The following is a 16,673-nucleotide window of genomic DNA, read 5'->3' as shown; positions in this document are numbered from 1 at the left end:
TTGAGCTCTGACTGTTTTTGTTTTTGTGCAGCAAAGTGGGTAGCTTGCAGTGAGTTCACATCACTTAATTGCCGCACCACTGGATTTTTGTCATACTGTCCTATAGGTCTCTTTGAGGTATAGAACACAACTTTCCTTCCTAGAGCTTGTTTTTGGGTCCGGCAGCCTAAAAAAAGAAAAAGGGAGATAGTGATTTCTTTTGCCAACAGTCAAGAGGTGCATTTTGCACTTTGGGTTTTCCCTTTTTTTTTTGTTTTTTTGGGCAGCCTGTAGCTTGGGATATCACTTATATATGAGGACTACCATTCTGCATGATCTCAGAAAATCTGAGTTTACTTACTTATAACAAGTGTTCTCCGATGGACAGTAGGATGTCAGTCCTTGGGATACTCTTCTGTCTCCCCTGGGAGTTGGTTTCTCCATGTCTTAGCTTTATCATGATGGCTCCTGCCTGGGAGGCAGGGAGGTGACTACATCTGCACATGCTCAAATAGAACATGCTGAAAGCTGTAGAATCTTTGAAATCAGAGTTCTGTGCTGGGCTCCATGGGATGATGTCACCCATGTATAAGAACAGACATTCTGCTGTCCATCGGAGAACACCTGTTACGGGTAAATAACTTTTTTTTTTTGCCTCTAGCAAGATTCTCATATTTAGTCTTACTGCTGTTTTACATCTAACTTGTCAGTACTTTATGCTCTTGCTTATTTTCTTTGTTTGGGTCCACTTTTCTTTTCAAAAATGCTCTTTCGGCTTTAACTACCTCTTTCACCGCACCATTAAATGCTTGGTCTTCCTTCAAACTTTTATTTATGCATGGAATACATTTTTTCCATTGATAAACAGGCTGAATTAGCCATAATCTGAATGATGTAATTGGAAAGCACCATACCCTCATCCTGTCTAGTAAAGCTTTGAGCATGTGTGGGAGTTCCTGCGCAAGTGTTGCCTCAAGAGCCTTTTCAGTCATTTTTTGTACAAGTACAGCATGAAATGTACACTCTCCTCAACTTTTCAAAATCCTTTACACTTTTTTTTTCTTTTTTCTTGCTTTTAGTTGCCTTGCTGCACTGCAGCACCCAATTGACACTTTTTGGTACTTAATCTCAGGAACCTCTCACTGTGGGGGTTTTCTTTAATGCCCCTCACCAGCTGTGGATGGGTATCCCATGTTCTCCATGACCCAGGGCTTAGAGGAACTGTGTGTCTCTCAGAAGTCGTAGTAAATCCGCCTCCTACAGTGCAGCATTGACTGCCTTGCTGGGAAATGAGTCAAGCAGGAGCTCCTCACCAGGCAGGCAAGTGATCCTCATGCTCAATTCAGCTGTATGCATCCCTAATAATTGAATTGCCAACTAGAACAGTCATAACCCTTTCTTCCTGGGCACATGCCTCTGTAGAGAGAGCTTCAATGCAAGAGGAGAGAGCATCAATTAGCAGTCAGGTCATAGCTACAGGATCACTTCCTGCCACTCCAAGGTGATGGCCTTCTTCCAGGTGACCTTGCTCCTCCAAAGTAGCACATGGACTGCTAAACTGGAGTTGGGACTGCCACTAGGTCTCTGAAGGTCTCCTCTATATGCCTCTGTTTGCCTTATCTCCTCCAGGTCTGCCACCTTGGTCTCCAAAGATCATATTTGTGCTCTGAAAGCCAGAAGCTCTTTACACTAAGTGTACACCTACCACCTCTCACTAGCAGGTAATCATACAAGTGGCCCTGGCTGCTGGACTTCAATCTATTTAGTTTTTATGAAACTGTTTTAAGGAATGAGTATAAAATCTAAATGTAAAATTATTAGTTGTCTTAGATTTGTCAATGACCAGCAATTGGACTAAAATTGGGGTTAATTGAATCTTCTAAATCCCTAATTTATTTTGAAGATTTTCCTCCTAAGGGTTAACTATCTCTAGATATCACAAACATTGACTGGATGGGAATCAAATACCCAAGAACCAGTTATCACACCTGAGAAAGTGACCTTTCCAAGTTCACATTTATAGACTTAGAATTAATCTTAACCTTGATCTACATATAGGATTGAGTCAAGTTCTCAAACTACTTAAATCAAGATTGCTTTACATGGTTTTTATGCGGTTAAGCACTTTTTTTTTTCTCCAACAAGTCCAGTTACCCATAAAGAGATGCAGCTTCTGTTCTCACTCCCTCCAGACTAAGATCAGTTGGAGCCTAAGACATTATAATGGGAAGGAACTTAAGCAGCCTGGATGCTTTTCGTCCTTACCTGCTGTCATCCTCGTAAAGGCTACATCTACTCAGACTCTAAGATGTGGTAAATGGTCTTCACTTGTTTAAAGTTTGACGTTTTGCATTTCTTTCCTATCTATATACAGGGCTGAATTTTAAGTGTTGCTCATAATCACGGATCTTAAAAGCCATTAATTACGTACATATGTGCACATGCACAAGCTGCAGAAAAGACAGGGCATGGGCATTCTGGGGCAGGGACAACAGTTGTCCTCATAAACCCATATTTTAAAACCGGAGGCCACAGCGCGAGGCGGCTTATTAGCCACATGTATTTACTGCTGTTCCTGATGAGGTGTAAGTTTGCAGAAATTGCATTTTAGGCTTAACATGACAAGGTGAGGGGTCCAGGATTATTGGGGGGAATACAGGATGAAGAACCATAGGGGGCTGGCTGACCTAGAGATTGACTGGGAAAACTGGAATTGGGAAAAATTAGTAATGTCTTTCGCACGAGCATGTTTTAAAAATCTGCTTACCTACATGCGTTAAAGTCCTAAGGAAGATATGCAAAATACATTTGCTTAAGTAACCGCTTAAAATTAGGAGTATACTTGTGCACAGTAAGTGTATTTAAAATCATACATGCACAAATGTGCACATATGACTTAAAATCCCAGCATAGGTGCATGTATGGGCCTCCTCCATGCTCAATTTTAAAATTACCCTTCAAGGATTTTGAGTCACCAGCTTCTTAAACTTATTTTTTTTTTTTTACTAGTTAAAACATTTTAAACCAATATATTGGCCTTTGCTATTATGTGATCCTCACAATTATTCTTGTAAGATTACAGGCAATTGAATATGGAATATAAAGAATAAATGTACAATACAGCTGTCCAAATGTTTTCTGAAAAGTATTAATAGGCTTGAAGTATAACCGGATACTTCATACCTTTTTCTAGCACAAAATTGACTTTGCACCTCCCTTTACTTGTGTGTATTGTCTGTATGCCCTAATTAGTTATTCTCTATATACTATGTACTCCATTCTACTTAACATGGAAGTACAAATTTTGCATCTTACGGCAGGGTTTTTCATGTGTGAAGAGAAGTCTTGCTAACATGCTACTCTGAAATGAGTGGATGAAGTTGAGTGACTGATCGCTTGATCCTTGGACTAAACCGATGGAAGTCTTACCAAATGCAGTTAATGAGATCAGATTTCCGCCTCTCCGCACTCAGTCTGGGAGCTGACAGTTCAGTAAAATATTCCCGTGTAAGGTTCACCCTCTTAGGGAAAGGGGCAATAATTCATCATTAGGATTTCAGAGTCCAGGTGTAGATGAAAAGTGATGGAGCCTCCAGCGAGGCAAGGAAGTGTGTGAGAAGAAAATCTTATCTGATGCCTAATTCCCTGGTTGCAGCAGAGAATAATTAAGATAATATTACTTCAAGAGTTCTTCAGTGATTAAAAATCACATATGCAAAATCTATAAATTGCAGGGCAATAGACAAGAGGGATGCAGCAGCACGGCCGTGTTGCTGGCACATTGCTGTGAGAAGCACAGCGGTGGGAGAACAGCAGCTCTAGCAGTCGCCAGAGACTACGTCCATTCCAAGGACTTTGTTTAGATGCAACAAATCATTTGTCTGTTATTAACCCAGAGCTTGTAATTATGCAGATTGCCATAGATTTTCCAGGGCCTGGAAGTGAGATTGAGGGTTGTTCACACTATAGCAGGCAGCTGAGAGCTGGCCATGCATTACTGAACTTGCCACATTTATCATGTTGACTGATGGCAGCAGAAGCAGGTCTCAGGTCCCAGTGGTTAATGTAGTGGGTAATTAACTGTCATTTGCCTAGTAATAGGCTTATGATCAATGGTTTGTGTGGAAACAAATTCTAATCAGGTAGCTGATAAATGCTCAGGGAGCTGGAGCAATTGAAAATTGGGGGGAGTGGGGAGGGAGAGTAGGGAGTACAAACTGTCCAGAATTTCAAAATGGCACCGAGATGTGTGTGTTGTGGTTGTAGGCCTGGAATATTAAACTGTTCATCTAAATTAACCAAAATTCTACCACCTAATATCCATCCCTTCTGAGTCCTGAAGACTGCAAAACTGTGGCTGTTTTTATCACTTCTCTTTGAAGCTATATAAAAGGAGCTTGATAGAATATGAACTTCTTAGGCCCATAGGCAAACTGTAGCTTATAGCACAGGGAATAGACTTAGATTTTGGGTACTTGCCAGGTTCTTATGGCCTGGATTGGCCACGGTTGGAAACAGGATGCTGGGCTTGATGGACCCTTGGTCTGACCCAGTATGGCATTTTCTTAAGTTCTTATGAATATGCATCTGTGGAGACTTCACTCTGGAAGTCTCCTCTCCCTCTTTTATGTAAAACTGTTAAGTCCAGTTTTGGACAGGGCTGTATGAATCTGAAAACAGGAAGCACTTCAACAAAATGAAGGCAAAGAAAAGCCCAGAAAATGCCAAGATCTTTACTGTCTCTTCACTTTTATTTTATGAAGAGAGCAGCAAAAGCATGTTGGGCTGGCTTGTCTGAAACTTCTTCAAAATAAGCACCAGAACAGGAAAATGAATGCATTAGTGAGAAATTGTTCCAAACTATTTTTGTATGTTCTCTTGGAAAAATCCCTTTTGTTTATCTATAGACAATACTAGATGGGGGGAATTGAATTAGAATTTAAGAGAGCACGTGATGAAATTCAGTAACCTTAGCAGGGTGCAACTTTTTAGAAAGTCATATTTCATGTTACCAAACTATTTTCTGCAACGCACCTTTGAATTCATTAGTTTAGAATGTGTTTTAATTTGGCGCCTCCCCGGGGGCCATTATAACTCGCCTGTCAGCGTGATGTTCTAAGGCAGCACACAGAGCAGAATCCACTAGATGTGTTTTCATGTAGCAGGCTCCCAACTTAAAAACCACATTAACTGCGATACACAGGCAGAAAATTATTTTTAATAAGCCGTTGCAGTTGTGATTGTTAAGCACTTTAAATAAACTTGGCTCCTGAGACTGTAGAAAGGAACGCTGGAGCATAAGAATTTTCTGGGTGCATTATGCTTTCTTTAAAAGCACATTCTCTAATAGCCAAAAGAGTATTTACTGAAATCTCCAAAAACAGGATTAAAAAGAGAATTTGTATTTTGGCATTCAGCCATCTCAAATGGTTCTTGCAGTATTTATGCCACTGTTCCTTGGTTATATGTTACCAGCCTCTTTTTTACCTTCTGCCACCTGAACATACACCTTGCTGTATGTATTGCATATGCTTACGATTGTTTCATAAAAGTTCCTTTTAATGTTGAATGTTTTTTAGCACCAAGACAGATGTAGAAATGGCTTTTTCTCATTTTGTATATGGGAGAAAATGCCACGTACATGGGGTCCAAACATCTAGCCCTCGATTTCATGTAAACTACAGTGGGCCAGGGCTAAAGAGATCCAAGCTGCTGCTTCGGCTCACTCATGCAATGTGACACCTGTATGTAAATAGGTGTACAATAGCCTTGCACTATTTATCATTTGTTTGCCTCAACAGAAAAAAAAAGTTCTTGCTACATGTGCCATCTGTAGAAAATGCTTGTAAATAATATTGCCTCTGTTCCACATGGTGTGCTGTGATTAGATGATTTAGGGGCACTTGCACCTAAGAACACTGTTTCAAAGCAAATCTCTGGGAGAACTGTGATAAAGGGATAGTTTTCAGGACAGCAAGAAGCCTAAGCAGAGGTATGCCTGCACTGAACTGGGTTTGGGTTTGTTTTTTCTCTTTAGGCTATTTGGTGTTACAGGAAACTGTGCTGCTTGTAGCAAGCTCATCCCTGCTTTTGAGATGGTGATGAGAGCTAAGGATAACGTTTACCACCTGGACTGTTTTGCCTGTCAACTTTGTAATCAGAGGTAAGAATTCTATTTTGTGTTCAGGGAACTCATTTTCTATATAATAAAGTATCATTTTATCTTACTTCTAATATTTTGGGAGCAAAATGAGTTCGGAAAGTCCAATGGCTAGTAATTCAAAACATATTAGTCAGCTGTATTGTAAATGCATTGCGGTTGGGCATATTAACTATAGTGACTGAAGGGTTGGGGCTGTCATTTACAGAGTGGCAGTAGCTCCTTGCTGGGTGGACCAGATGGACCATTTCTGTCTTTGTGTCATTCACTGTTACTGTTAAGGGTGATTATATTTTAATGTAATCTCCCCCTATACTTCCAGTGACCATCAATTCTGCAGCGAGCCCATATCTAACAGGCCAGGGTAAAAGGTTTTGTACTGATGCAGGAATCACACATTGTAGTTCAGGCAGCAGCAACCCCATCACATAGTGGCATAGGAAACATATCCTCTTACTTGGGATACCACTTCTTGAATGCTGGCACCTCAATCCTTTTTAGAGCTTTATAGGCCAGCTGTGTTAATCTCACAAAACACAAGATTAGCACAGTTTGCCTGTGCATTTTGAAAATGCTTATAGTGCTGGCATTCAGGAGGGAGTGGTGTGCTGTAGAGAATGAGCATGCGTGCGAGTGGATTTCATTGGGGAAGGGACCCCCCCCCCCCCCCCTCCTCCACAATTGTATTTCCTTAGGTGTTATAAGATTTTGGGCACTTTGAGGATGAAAAAAAAACCTCAGAGGCAGTAGGAATGGGCAATGGTTTTTTAGCAAAATATAATGTATGGTCATCTGAGGCTGCAGTAGGAATTCCTGAATCTTAATCTGTTCTGTTAAATTTAAAATGTAACAGAGGAACCTAATCAGCCAGTACAAGACCAGCTTAATATGGTCAACCACCAAAGAAATGTCACACAGTGGGGAGTATTAATCACTTATTAGGCTGCCTTTTTTCTGTGTATTAAATTTATATTCCACCCATAGTGACAGTATCATGCTGGGTGGATTACAGTTAAAACATTGACATTAAGTATCTTGTTTTATTTTATATTAATCTAAAATAGCACCTCACACTATACCTTTGCACATTGTAAGGCTTTATTTATGGAAGCATTTCAAACTAACTTGTAATCAGAAATTGCTTGAATCTCATTTACTAAGGCATGCCAAAGCATAACATCAATAGATATTGCCCGCTGTCTTGTTCATGACGATGTGCTATTTTTGCTGATGGAACCTCTAAATGGCCACCTGCAAACCATAAGGTATGATTGGGAGTATAGGCTTTAAAATACATTGGCCAAGAAAACAAGAATTTCCTAGCATGTAGCAGATGGACTCGGGACCAATGGGTGGTATAGTGTAATCCTGCTATAGCAATTGGAGACGGATCAGATTTCAATCTGATGTCGGCCCCTAGTACATATACCCCTGCAGGAAGTGCAACTCTTCAGTATTTTCCGTCTCCATAGCAGTTAGGAACTATCTGCACACTCTCATAGCATTTGAACCAAATTCAAAGAAGAAAATCAAAATTTAAAGGAGAAACCTACCTGAAGACAAGCGGTGATACCCTCTGGTCCCTCCCCCAGTTGAGATTCCAGAGGTGATTTCCGTGGTCCCTTGGAGGTGAGCCTCAGTCCGGCGGCTGAATTGCGGCGAGGACCTAGTCCACCGATCCTCGGCAGCGGGTGCACCCTCGAGCGTGGTGGTGAAGGTATTTGCTCTCTCCCCCCGCAGCCGGAGACCGCCTGGGACGAAACAGGAAGTGCTGAAGACAAGGTAAGGCAGAAATCTTCTGCTTGAATCCGGTCTCCAAGGATTGAGGAGGAGCACAGGTCACCGGCCGGGACCAGTGCCACCAGGTTGATCCGCCCTAGCAGGGCCAGGCCCCGGCTATTTCCAAGGGTCTACTCACGTGGAGACCCTCTGAGGGGGGTCGCCATATTGCCCGCGTGCTCAGTCACCATCGTGGCCCATTCGCTGCACCGTTTGCAGTTCGGCCCGAGCGCACAAAACCGGGCTAGGCGCACAAAGCACATGGGCGCATAGAATTACACGCACATATTTAAGCACATAAGTTGCACGCACAAGGGCCGGGCACACAAGAATATACACACCCTGCACGCCTACCGAGCTGTGCGCATATCGACAGCTGGACGCACAGCTGCGCGCACAACTCACACACATCTTAGGTGCACCGGAGCGCATAAGAGTTTACGCGCCGACAACCATGGTGCCACCAGAATCAGGGTTAAAGGCTCAAGGCCTCTGCCCAGCATGCCACATCAGAGCCACACAAAGCGAGGAGGCCGACACTCTGTGCATTGAGCACCCCTCAGCCTGGATCCAGCATCGATCTCATGGGTGGAGTTCTTCAAAGGGATTCACGCCTTTGTTCAAATGCAAACTGAACCTCTGGCTGATCAGCTACATGCTCCACCGGAGGACCCTTGTGCCCCAGGCCCTTCAAGACCTAGGCACAGGCTTCCACTACCCAGAAACCCCACCTATGGGGACACAGACATTTATTTATTTATTTATATTTATTTGTTATTTTTATTATACCGAGTTTCATGATAGGAATCACATCAACCCGGTTTACAATTAACAATGTGAGTAAAGGCAGAGAGTAACAAAGTAAAGAACATTTCCCAATACAAGAACAAATATAGTATGAAACTTAACAAATATTATAACAATATTTTGGATGTGAGAAAGTTACAAAAAACATGGAAAAATAACTTGGATATGAAAGGGGAAGAATTGTATTATGGATCATATGTATTATCATATTGTATTATGGATCATAATTATGATCCATATGGCTCATAATAATCAGACATCTCTGAAGAGGAAGCCGGGCCCCTAGAAGAGGGGGAGCTCCCCCCCTGGGGACAGATCCTCACCGAACCATGAGACGCTTCTTCACAAAGGACGAGCTACCGGACCTGGTCACCCATTGTCTGATGGAGCTCGCTATCCCGGGCCCAGGTACTTCGGGGGAACCTAAACCGAACCCCCTGCTGGAGGGTCTTCGCCAGATTTCTAGCCATTTCCCCCTGTTACAAGCTACACAACAGTTAATTGACCTGGAATGGAATGCTCTGGAGTCCACATTCAAAGGGGGATGGGCTTTGGCAACCATGTACCCCCTGGACCCGGCAACCAAAGATCTTCTTGCATGCCCAAGAGTTGATGCCATGATCTGCGCAGTCCCTAAACGCACCACTATCCCGGTGGAGGGAGGAGCAGCGCTCAAGGATGCACATGACCAGCATCTTGAATCCATCCTCAATCATTTGACGTAGCCGCTATGTCTCTACAAATTGCGGCCTGCTGCACTGTGGTGACACGTGCCTGCTTATCCCAAACCAGGAACACCCCGGGAGAAGTCATGGAACCAACAGTATCATTCCTCGCGGACACTGTCTCTGACCTAGTGCGCACAGCAGCCAGAGGGGTGTCATCTGCAGTGGCGGCCAGGAGGCAACTCTGGCTCCGAAGCTGGTCGGCCGGTGCATCTTCCAAAACGCGCCTCACAAGGATGTCCTTCAGAGGATCCCTCCTGTTCGGCAGCGAACTAGAGAAACTGTCCGGCAAATGGGGCGAGTCCCCATTGCCGTGCCTGCCGGAGGATAAGACGAAGAGAAACAGCAATCCTTCCCCAGTTCCTCCAGGGGCAGAAGTTCACGGCGCTTCAATCCTTACAGGAGCAACTATCAAGCGCCCCGCCCTACAGGCAGGAACCTGTCCTTTCGGAACAAGCACAAGAGGGGAACCAGCTCGGGTACAGGCCCCAGCCACATCCGACCCGTCCAAGGGAAGAAGCCATAGGGGGCAGGTTAGCCCTAATCTACCGCAGATGGGTCGAGAGAACTTCGGACAAGTGGGTCCTAGCCATCATTCGGGAGGGGTACTACCTGGATTTTCTACAAACCCCTCCAGACAAGTTCATGGAGTCTCCCTGCCATGACCCTTTCAAGAGGGTGGCAGTGGAAGCCACACTGTCCAGACTTCTGGCCCTCGAGGCCATAACCCCAGTGCCTCCACAAGAAATAAATACTGGACATTATTCCATCTATTTTATCGTCCCCAAGAAAGAGGGGACATTCAGGCCCAACCTGGACCTAAAGTCTGTCAACCGCCACCTGAGGATTCCCCGCTTCTGCATGGAAACCCTACGATCCATAATAAGGGCGATACAACCGGGAGAGTTTCTCACATCCCTGGATCTTTCGGAGGCCTACCTATACATCCCAATTCATCAGGAAAACCAGCGCTACCTACGCTTCAAAGTCCTGGACCGTCACTACCAGTTCCGGGCACTACCCTTCGGGTTAGCCACAGCACCCTGGACGTTCACCAAGGTAATAGTGGTGGCAGCAACACTGAGGAAGGAAGGAATCCTCGTTCACCCTTACCTAGATGATTGGCTGATCAGGGCAAAGTCACCGGAGGAAAGCCACCAAGCAACCAGCAGAGTCAAAAATTACTGGAGAGCCTAGGATGGGTGGTCAATACAAACAAGTTTCCTACAGCCCTCACAGTTGTTGGAATACCTAGGGGTCAGATTCGACACCAAAGACGACAAGGTCAGCCTGACCCCCACAAGGAAATCAAAACTGTGGAACCGGCTGCAAATCTTGCTGAACGATCTTCATCCCACAGCATGGGATTACCTGCAAGTCCTCGGGCTGATGGCATCCACACTGGAAGTTGTGCCATGGGTGCGAGCGCACATGAGGCCCCTGCAGCACTCACTGCTATCACGGTGAAGCCCACGGTCCCAGAACTACACCATACATCTATCACTCCCGGGCAGAGTCTGGACCCAGCTACGGTGGTGGCTGCAGGCCAGCCACATGAGCTGGGGGTCAAGACTATCCTCCCCAACCTGGACCCTACTCACCACAGATGCAGTCTACGAGGATGGGGAGCACACTGCAAGGAGTTAACCCCCCAAGGGCAGTGGAACGCAGAAGAGGCGGGATGGAACATCAACTGCCTAGAAGCGCGGGCAGTCAGATTAGCCTGTCTGCAGTTCACTCACAGACTTCGAGACAAAGCGGTCAGAGTAATGTCTGACAACGCCACAACAGTGGCCTACATCAATAGACAGGGGGGAACCAGAAGCCAACCGGTGTCCCTAGAAATAGACCCCTTGATGGTGTGGGTGGAAGCAAATCTCCAGGAGATCTCCGCCGTCCACATCGCCAGGAAAGACAACATCACGGCGGACTACCTCAGCAGGGGAAGTCTAGACCCAGGAGAATGGAGGCTGTCATCCGCAGCCTTCCAAATGATAGTGAATTGGTGGGGGACACCGGACATGGACATTCTGGAAAACAGATCCAACGCTCAAGTAACCAGATACTTCAGCCGCAGGCGGGAACCGCAGTCCCAAGGGATCAATGCCCTGGTACAGACCTGGCCACCAGGGACCCTACTATACACCTTCCTGCCGTGGCCCCTATTGGGTGCAGTCATTCCCAAGATACAGCTACACAGGGGGCTAGTTCTTCTGGTGGCTCCAGATTGGCTAAGAAGACCGTGGTACACAGACATGAGAAGACTGCTGGCAGGGAACCCCCTACCCCTGCCTCCACACAGGGACCTGCTACAACAAGGTCCGATCCTCCATGAGAACCCAGCTCAATTCTCTCTTACGGTCTGGCCATTGAGAGGGCCCGTCTGAGAGAGAGCAGATACTCGGGGGCTGTAATCGACACCCTCCTCCGAGCACGCAAGTTCTCCACATCGTTAACGTACATAAGGATTTTGAGAGTATTTGAAGCCTGGTGCGAAGAGCACAACATCAAGCCACGCTCATTTAAAGTTCCCGTGATCCTGGAATTCTTACAGAATGGACTACAGAAGGGACTGTCCCTCAACTCCATCAAGGTACAGGTGGCCGCATTGTCATGCTACGGCTCCAAGATCGAGGGCAACAGCATAGCTTCTCACCCGGACGTGTCACGCTTCCTGAAAGGAGTCAAACACTTTCGACCACCACTAAAGTGGCCAGTAGCTCTGTGGAACCTCAATCTCGTTTTGGATTTCCTAGCAGGAACAGTCTTCAGACCCCTCCGAGGCCTGTCCCTCCGCCTGTTAACCTTAAAGACGGTGTTTTTGCTGGCAGTTTGTTCAGCCCGCCGCATCTCGGAACAAGCAGCACTGTTCTGCTGTGAACCGTTCCTCAGGTTCATCCCGGGATCCATCCAACTATGCACGGTTCCCTCCTTCCTCCCCAAAGTGGTCTCACACTTCCACCTTAACCAGACCATCTCGCTACCAGCGGCGGATGGCTTGAATTCGGAAGAAGCCCGTAGGCCTGATTGATAAACTGAAGAGTAGTAAATCACCTGGACCAGATGGTATACACCCCAGAGTTCTGAAGGAACTAAAAAATGAAATTTCAGACCTATTAGTAAAAATTTGTAACCTATCATTAAAATCATCCATTGTATCTGAAGACTGGAGGATAGCAAATGTAACCCCAATATTTCAAAAGGGCTCCAGGGGCGATCATCTATTGCACCTGAAGACTGGAGGGTGGCCAGTGTAACCCAATATTTAAAGGCTCCAGGGGCGATATGGGAAACTACAGACCAGTTAGCCTGACTTCAGTGCCATGGAAAATAGTGGAAAGTGTTCTAAACATTAAAATCACAGCACATATAGAAAGGCATGGTTTAATGGAACAAAGTCAGCATGGCTTTACCCAGGGCAAGTCTTGCCTCACAAATCTGCTTCACTTTTTTGAAGGAGTTAATAAACATGTGGATAAAGGTGAACCGGTAGATATAGTATACTTGGATTTTCAGAAGGCGTTTGACAAAGTTCCTCATGAGAGGCTTCTAGGAAATGTAAAAAGCCATGGGATAGGTGGCGATGTCCTTTCGTGGATTGCAAACTGGCTAAAAGACAGGAAACAGAGAGTAGGATTAAATGGGCAGTTTTCTCAGTGGAAGGGAGTGGGCAGTGGAGTGCCTCAGGGATCTGAATTGGGACCCTTACTTTTCAATATATTTATAAATGATCTGGAAAGAAATACGATGAGTGAGATAATCAAATTTGCAGATGACACAAAATTGTTCAGAGTAGTTAAATCACAAGCAGATTGTGATAAATTGCAGGAAGACCTTGTGAGACTGGAAAATTGGGCATCCAAATGGCAGATGAAATTTAATGTGGATAAGTGCAAGGTGATGCATATAGGGAAAAATAACACATGCTATAATTACACAATGTTGGGTTCCATATTAGGTGCTACAACCCAAGAAAGAGATCTAGGTGTCATAGTGGATAACACATTGAAATCGTCGGTACAGTGTGCTGCGGCAGTCAAAAAAGCAAACAAATGTTGGGAATTATTAGAAAAGGAATGGTGAATAAAACGGAAAATGTCATAATGCCTCTGTATCGCTCCATGGTGAAGACCGCACCTTGAATACTGTGTACAATTCTGGTCGCCGCATCTCAAAAAAGATATAATTGCGATGGAGAAAGTACAGAGAAGGGCAACCAAAATGATAAAGGGGATGGAACAACTCCCCTATGAGGAAAGACTAAAGAGGTTAGGGCTGTTCAGCTTGGAGAAGAGGCGACTGAGTGGGGATATGATAGAGGTGTTTAAAATCATGAGAGGTCTAGAACGGATAGATGTGAATTGGTTATTTACTCTTTCGGATAATAGAAGGACTAGGGGGCACTCCATGAAGTTAGCATGGGGCACATTTAAAACTAATCGGCGATAGTTCTTTTTTACTCAACGCACAATTAAACTCTGGAATTTGTTGCCAGCGGATGTGGTTAGTGCAGTTAGTGTAGCTGTGTTTAAAAAAGGATTGGATAAGTTCTTGAAGGAGAAGTCCATTCCCTGCTATTAAGTTCACTTAGAGAATAGCCACTGCCATTAGCAATGGTAACATGGACTAGACTTAGTTTTTGGGTACTTGCCAGGTTCTTATGGCCTGGATTGGCCACTGTTGGAAACAGGATGCTGGGCTTGATGGACCCTTGGTCTGACCCAGTATGGCATGTTCTTATGTGAGGACTACCATCCTTCTTGTCCTGTGAGAAAACAAATGTTGCTTACCTGTAACAGGTGTTCTCACAGGACAGCAGGATGTTAGTCCTCACGAAACCTGCCTGCCGCCCCACGGTGTAAGGTTCGGTGCATTTCTTATTTTATTTTTTGGCACTTCCTGTAGCTTTTTAAACAAGACTGAAGGGGGACCCCTGCTGGCTGCAGGGTTAGTGCCATGCTGGGAAGCCCAGTAGGGGCCAGTCAAAGTTCTAGGAACTTTGACAAGTGTTCCGTGATTGGGCTCCATCCTGAGATGTCACTCATATGTGAGGACTAACATCCTGCTGTCCTGTGAGAACAGCTGTTACAGGTAAGCAACATTTGCTCTCTTCCATGTGTAAATTATTCAGTGTGTTGAATTCATAAATCTAATTTATTTAGACTTTTTTAGATTTTTTTTTTTATATTCTGCTGTTAGCACTTTTTTAAGCTCTTCAAAGCAGATTTCATTCAGGTACTCTAGGTATTTCCCTATCCCCAGAGTGCTTATAATCTAAGGGAGTTATTTTGTAAGCCTATCGCACGCGAAAAGGGACTTTTTGCGTGTGATAGGTTGCCAGAGGAGGAGTCAGGGTGAATGCAGCAGCAACAAGGTAATACCCGTCATTACCGCCAGTAGCGCACCCAATAGTGCCACCTTTCATGGTGGCGCTATTGGGTGCGAAAGCCGGCAGCGATTAACACCGCAGTGGTGCAATCATTGCTGACTTTCGCAGGCCCGCTCCTTGTTACCGCAGAATTCAGTAAGCTGTGCACCGATAGAAAATCCAGGCCTAAGTTTGTACCTTTTGTGGTACAGTTGGTGAGTTCCAATAATGTTATGTCTCATTTTAGTTAAGATTGATAAATGATATGCCAATATGGCATATCTTACATTCTTATATCTTACATTCAAGCCAGCATCCTGTCTCTGGTGGCCAGTCTGGGTCACTTGGAATTGACTATAAGGATCCTCCAAGTAATTACATGTCGCTCAATCCCTGAAGTATAAAGTAGAATTGCTTTCTCAACTCTAGGTGAGACTTTATCCAGCTGATACATGAACAGTATAGTAGAAGGTTCAAAGGGCAAAAACATTTTCTTACTCCTATGGATGCAAGAGACCACCACAACCAAGCATGGAAATGATCCCCTTTCTCCATAGTGCTTTTCTATGAAGCTGAGTAATACATCAATAGAAATGTATGCTCCATTTTAAACATTAGCACTTGTGTTACTTTTCTGCAAATGCTTGAATAATTTTAACCAATCTTGAATACTATATAACTTGAGGGTTTTTTAAAATATTTTTTTACTTTCCTTTTGGTTTGGTGCAAATCCTGAGAGCCACAATGGAATACCAGCAGGTCCCGAACAGTTAAGGGAAAAGATGTATAAATGTGGGGGGCTGAGTGTTTTATGTGTAATCTTGGTCAAACAGGTAAGGCTCACCTTGGACTACAATAACAAATTTTGTCTTCATAAAGTTTGATGTGCTTTCTTTTTCTCTTTTTTTTTTTTTTATGGGAGTTTGTCAAATCTAAATAGATAAACATTAAAATCTTAGTGCCCAGAAAAATTAATTCTAGAGCACTTTTTCTATATGCACAAAGCTGAACAGGATGAAAGTGTTTAAATGTATGGCTATGAACTAACGTTATCAGATTGTCCACCTGGAAGATAGATGTGCTAGGCTAGGGAGACAATGGTCCCACTGTGCTTAGTCCTGCTGGCAAAGTGTGGCAGAAATTGTGCTTCTGTGCAGGGCAGATGAGGCTCTATTTTCCCTACTACTTCCTCCCTTCGTGTAGGAGGGATCAGGTCTCCTCTGTAGGATCCTGCTGTGAGCTATGGAGTTGATTGACTCTTAAATGAAAAGTACTCTTTGCTATCTCTGCAGCCCAAGTTGCAACTTGTGAGCAGGAGAATTGTTAAGCAGTCATCCTTTGTACCTTCCTAAACTACAAGAATTATTTCAACAGATTAGATTTTATATTGTGGTGGTGGTTTCCCCATTTAGTTCCCATGGAACAGAGCTACATTAGTATTTGAAAGCGTATTTAAATGAGGCTTGAGTGGTGACTGTTAGGCTCCTTGCCCTTAGTTCACACTATTATCCCAATGAGTGTGCTGCTTACTCTTCCTACACTGTTCAATTAAGTTTAATATTTTGAATTGTACACAACTGATGTTTTTAGAGGAAAATATTTTTATTGAATGCAAGAACAAGTATACATAATGAAATCCAAACAGATAATTTCCTCCCCAAAGTTCCCCCTCCCCTACATCCACAAAAACTTTATTGGCACCGATACTGATTCCCATAATGGGGCTGACAGATTCTGCTTCAGTCCTACTTGAAAACATATGGATGTGTCCCAGTCCCTCAGGCCTAAAGTAACATAGGGAAAGATATATATATATATATATATATATATATATATATATATATATATATATATA

The 16,673-nt window shown here is 44.1% G+C and overlaps 1 protein-coding gene across 4 annotated transcripts in view; it reads left to right on the top strand.

Annotated features, from left to right (window-relative positions):
* LMO3 (LIM domain only 3) overlaps positions 1-16,673 on the top strand; it is a 211,077-nt gene that overhangs the window by 161,409 nt on the left and 32,995 nt on the right. For all 4 annotated transcript variants that reach the window (XM_029597333.1, XM_029597337.1, XM_029597334.1 and 1 more), the window contains exon 3: positions 6,017-6,142. In XM_029597333.1, coding sequence (XP_029453193.1) covers positions 6,017-6,142 — 126 coding nt within the window. The remainder of the gene's footprint in view (positions 1-6,016; positions 6,143-16,673) is intronic.

Source organism: Rhinatrema bivittatum, chromosome 4 (assembly GCF_901001135.1).
Source record: "Rhinatrema bivittatum chromosome 4, aRhiBiv1.1, whole genome shotgun sequence".
Taxonomy (NCBI): domain Eukaryota; kingdom Metazoa; phylum Chordata; class Amphibia; order Gymnophiona; family Rhinatrematidae; genus Rhinatrema; species Rhinatrema bivittatum.
The sequence above is the reverse complement of the archived record's forward strand: the minus strand, read 5'-3'. Positions and strand labels throughout refer to the sequence as shown.